General features: G+C 43.1%; 1 protein-coding gene across 1 annotated transcript; it reads right to left on the bottom strand.

Moving 5' to 3' along the window:
• Positions 1–1,572: 1,572 nt before the first annotated feature.
• LOC121519173 (protein LBH-like) lies at positions 1,573–5,036 on the bottom strand. The gene is made up of 2 exons (XM_041801999.1): positions 4,959–5,036; positions 1,573–1,827 (listed from the first exon to the last, which is right to left on the bottom strand). Exons 1-2 carry the CDS (start codon positions 5,034–5,036, stop codon positions 1,573–1,575), a joined length of 333 nt encoding a protein of 110 aa, XP_041657933.1.
• Positions 5,037–5,343: the final 307 nt, after the last annotated feature.

Below are 5,343 nucleotides of genomic sequence, written 5' to 3' on the forward strand. Positions count from 1 at the left end.
CTGTCCCATTTCTGCTACTTCTAAAATCTTATTTAACAACCTTTTCTTTTTGGTCATTTTTTACTATTTTAATTCTGTTTTAAAGAAAAGAGATTTACATTTCTAAGATGACTATACACTACGGCACAACTGACTTAAAAAAATATCTGTTGCTATGTTAAGAGTGGTTGTTATTCAGGTTAAAAAAAAATATGGAAATCTAGCTAACCTTAAAATGGACCAGGATTTTCCAGACCTCCACGGTTTGGCTGGGCCCCAGAAAGCTCTCCCCTTTATCCCCCCTTATGAACGGCCTTCTGCACATGACTATTCTTGAATCTTCATGGCTTTGTTCAACCACATTCAGGTACAGTGGGGGTCCTCAGTCTCTGGCACCTTTATTCTGGGGGTCAGAGGCTGAGAAGGTTGAGAACCACTGTACTAAACCATTTCTGTGTAGCTTTCTCTGGATGCTTTTGCTCATTGTCTGACTGGGAAATAAATCTTCTCTAAGCTGTAGTTCTCTGTCAGCCTGAAGAAGATCGTTTTCCAGGATTTTCCTTTATTTTGCTGCATCCTCTACCTTTACAAGGCTTCAAGAGCCAGCTGCTGAGAAGCATCCCCACAGTACGATGCTGCTGAGAAGCATCCCCACAGCACGATGCTGCTGAGAAGCATCCCCACAGCACGATGCTGCTGAGAAGCATCCCCACAGAAGGATGCTGCTTAGAAGCATCCCCACAGCATGTTGCTGCCACCGCCGTGCTCCACACTGGGGTTGGTGTGTTTGTTGTGATGTCAGTGTTTTTTGTCTTGTCCGATGGTCTAGAGCTCCATTCTAGTCTCATCAGACCACAGAACTGTCCTCCTCCACAGTCCTTCTGGTGAACTCTAGTCCAGATTGAATCTGAGTTTTCTTCAACAGTGTCTTTCTCTTTGCCACTCTCCCATAAAGCTCTGACTGGTGAAGAACCCGGCCAACAGTTGTTGTCTGCAGAGTCTCTCCATCTCAGCCGCTGAAGCTTGGACACCACAGGAGTCTTTATACTCAAACCAGCTGATCCCCAACTCTAACTGTGAGACTACTAGCACCAACTGTCTGGACCTCTGTTGGATTAGCTCAGTCTCTTTAAGGGGGATGGATATTTATGCTGTCACTTATTTTACATCACAGATTTTTATTTCTTTGCCATTACGTTGTAGAAATCAGTTTTTTGTGATTTTTTTTTTTTTGTCAACAAAAAGCCAACTTATATTGACCATGATTTATTTATGATATCAATAAAAAGGTGAACATCAGTATCTGCAGACTCTTTATGGTGAAACAGAGGGATTCCACATCATGGAGTTTCTGTGAGTTTCTTGATAAAATGGAAATTGTCTGACAGGAAAACAGTTAAAATCCTTTTCCCCTTTCGGGAGAGTCCCAAGAAACAGACAGTTTATGAATAGGGGAACTTCTATTCTGGATTTGACAGGCTGTCTTCTTTGCACAGGTTAATAAAAGCCACGCAGTCTTTTTGTGAATCAGGCTCTTTAAGTGCTTACATCAGCTTTCTGATGCTCTTCTAATGTAAAAGAAGGTAGAGACCTTTACCTGCTGTTATCCTGCTGCTCCCCGTCAGCAGAGCTTCCTGAGGGCTCTGCACTACTGTCCTCCTCCTCCTCCTCCTCCTCCATGGTGTTCCCCTGTTGGAACTGAGCAGGCCAGCCGTGCTCCCTGCTGGTCAGCTCACTGTGCTCTGTGGGCTCCACCACTATGGAAGGGAGACGCTCCCTCCTGAAGAGAAAGTCTTCAGGATACAAGCTGGGGTCAGATTCTTCATTCACGTTTGTTTCTGGAAAGATCTGTGCAAAAGGTGTTCACAAAAGTGTTTATTTGCCTTCAGAAATATTCATTTGATCATATTCTACTAAACACATATACAGGCTGTTTCCCCTCACATATTTATCAAGCCTGTGCTGGGTAGTATGGTATACTAAACTGTATATGCTGTAGTGGACAGACTCAGGTGGTGGGCATCAGTCTGGACCTTTCAGGTAATTCTCAGTGTCTGTTGGCTCTGAGTCCGAGTCCTCTGATCTGTCCTGTTTTACTGTAATGCTGCCTTTCGGTGTGAGAAGCCGTTACGGTATATGGAACCATTAATATGTTGAAAACCTGCTGAGAGTGATAAGGTTAATATTCTGTCTGCTATTGAGGACTGGATGAATGACGACTTCCTCCCAGACTTAATTTAGCAGACTAAAACTGTGACTAAAAATGTTCAGCGGCAGTTTTCTCCAGGAGAGAGACTAGACTAAGGCTCCCAGAGTTGAGCTGAGGAGTGAGTTTGAGGGCTTTATTGCCTCAATTCTAAAATGTTCCTGGAGCTCCCTTGGTATTGAGCGTTATCACTCAAAGAAAGAGGGCGGCGAATGCGGGGAAGAAATTGAGCTACAAATGTAAATTTCTTTGTTAATAGAGATCTAAAAAAATTACCAAAACCACTCCAATATCTTAGTTTAATGTTATTTTATGGATTATTTGCCTTTTTGTAGCGTAACATTTACTTTTATTTTCAATCATAAGCCAGTAACCGTGTCATCTCCTTCTTCGTCTTCTTCCTCTGAATCGACAGACTTTGCCGTTTTGGCACATTACTGCCCTCTACAGTCTGAAATGGTAACTGCTATTAAGGGGTGCCCCATTTCTAAGTCACCAGATGGCCCTTACACTTGGTTTTGAGGGGCGAGTTAAGACTGAGGGTTAGATTGAGGGTTAAGGGGAGCATTGGGCCTAAGACTAGCCTCAAATAAAACGGACTCAAATGTAGGTTTACGTTTTGTCCGAAATTCTAAATCCCTGATATTTCTCCACTGTGGGTAAATCTGTCCAAATACAACACATCTATGTGTCTTCTGCCTCTCAGCTGTAGAAAGTAGGGACCCCAGGTTAGACAGGGGCCAGATTTAGACAGAGAATAAATGCTTGGACTAAATTACAGACTAAAATGTGACTGAAACTACAGTAAAAGGCTTTTCATCTTTGGACTAAGGTCAGAATGATCCTTCAGATGGACTCTGATTCAACAGGGGTCCTGTGAAGACATGGCCTCCAAGCTAAATCCCTGCACTGTCTCTAATTCTTCAATCAAATCAAATCTGAAAATCCTGGAAGTGATTTTTTGACCAGACTATGCTTTTTGATAGACATGTCAAATTATTAACCCATTCATATTCCCTCCACTAAATTGAAATCTGTTGTTTCACAAACCAAATTAGAAATGTTCATTCAGGTCTCAACCAGCATGATTCTGGTTTTGCAGGCCTCAGCAAGTCCTCTGTCCACAGCAGATCCAGACTGCAGCTGCTAGATTCATCACCCAGACCAGCACATCAACTCACACCCATCATGTAGAGAACTGTTCCATTTATTCTGGCTTCGGGGCCCTGAATATATCTCTGACCTGCTCCACATCTACATCCCCAGCGGGACCCTCAGGTCATCAGATCAGGGTCTACCTGTTGTCCCTTGGGTCCGCCTTAAAACCAAAGTCGATGGAGCCTTTGAGATTTTGCCCCGACTCTCTGGAACTTTCTTTGAGTCCAACGGAGGCTTTTAAAAACACGCCTCTGTAAACTGCTTGTTTGATTCTAGGCGGCTGTGCCAGCTTTTGTTGTTCCTGCTGATTTATGATGTTGTTTAGTGAAGACGGCTCTGTATTAAATAAACTTGACTTCTTCAGAATGATGCATCCCTATTCCTTACAAACATCCCTGGGTACGAACGTCACATCAAAATTTTTAGTTCCCCATATAATAAGACAACAAGTGTTTCTGTATTTCAGAATAACAACTTCATTCAGAATTTGTTTTGAATTTCGAATTTTATTTTATTTCATTCCAAAACATTCACATTTTTATCTATGTGAAATCTACATGAGGACAGAAAAGAAGGGGATTGGCTGGGTTAAGAAAAGAGCATGCGAGCATCAGACACAGCAGCACACGCCTACAGTCCACGCCACGATATGTTTCAGCCTCTCCTTGTGTCTCTTGACGTCTAAGTCTTTTATTTTGAAAGTGAACAGACAGATTTGATACCTCTGACAGCTGTGAGCTGATTGGTCGACACAAATCAAGGTGCAGCACATCTTACACAGACATGGATATCAAGCACAAATAGCTAAAAAGCTACAAATATTCCTGTCCGATCCTCCTGATGCCTTGACTCTTTCCTTAACCATCCCAACACGAGTAGCAGAGACGGGGCAGGAGTGTCCCACAGTGTCAGGACACCTCAGCGGGACTCCATGTAATCACCTCCTTTCTCTCACGGTGCCTGCTCCTGTCACATGTCGTTACAAAGTTGCTGGATGTCCAAAATGTAATCCAAACCTTGAAAATGTTTCAGAGGTTAAAGGAAGTAACCTGGAACGTGAGCAGCGTTCCTTCTCTGCAGAAGCAGCCAGAAAGCACCTGGAGGTGGTTTCAGGTGGTTTTGCAGCCTTGACAGAGCTAGGTCAGGTTAAAGTGAAGTTCTAGGAGGACCAGTCTCCTCTCCAGGTCTCACCACTGTTCTTGTGGAGGCCTGGTGGGTTTCTGTTGGACAGTGATTGCTCTGCTGTTATTAGCGTCGACTCTCTGCAGATCTATCCATGTAGGAGTTTTAGGAAGGCCCCTGTCATGCCTCTACATGTGATGGCCTTCTTTCAGTCATGATAGGGTTAATAAGACAACAGGGAGTGGGCCACACTTCTTAGGGATGTCTAAATATCAAATATTATAGTTATTTAATCCCATTACAGCCCATTCTGTTTGGCCGTTTGTAGCTTGAAATAAGATTTTTTTATCTAAACTTGTCGTTATCTTTATAATTTAGGCTAAAATGAATGAATTGTCATGCTAAGTTTGAGTTTCTGCAGTAATCAACACTAAAACTAAGAAAAGGAAAAGGAGAGTGAAAGGTTGAGAGGAAGGAAACAGGGAGGCTTTACCTGGTAGCTCTTGCTGCCTCTTCTCTCGTCTGTCCTCTCAGCCACCTCCGACTCCCCCTGACTGAGGAGGCTGTTCATACTGCAAACACACAAACACAGCGTGTTTCAGTCTCTCCTCAGAAGATCTTAAAGACCCCCATCAGACCAGCAAGTCCATTATTCAAAGAGAAAGCATTAATTTAATTTAAATCTCTGTAGTTTCAGAGAGGGAGGAAAAGCTGCTATAGAGGCCCAGAATGAAAATCCATGGAAAGAAGCAAAGATCAGATAAAAGAGGCCCATGGCTCCTTCAGTGATTGAGACTGTGTGGAAGAATGGGCTAAAACCAACCTGAGCAACACATCGACTGAAGCTGTCATTACAAACACAGCTTAGTCGACTCTAG

Source organism: Cheilinus undulatus, linkage group 12 (genome assembly GCF_018320785.1).
Source record: "Cheilinus undulatus linkage group 12, ASM1832078v1, whole genome shotgun sequence".
Classification (NCBI taxonomy): domain Eukaryota; kingdom Metazoa; phylum Chordata; class Actinopteri; order Labriformes; family Labridae; genus Cheilinus; species Cheilinus undulatus.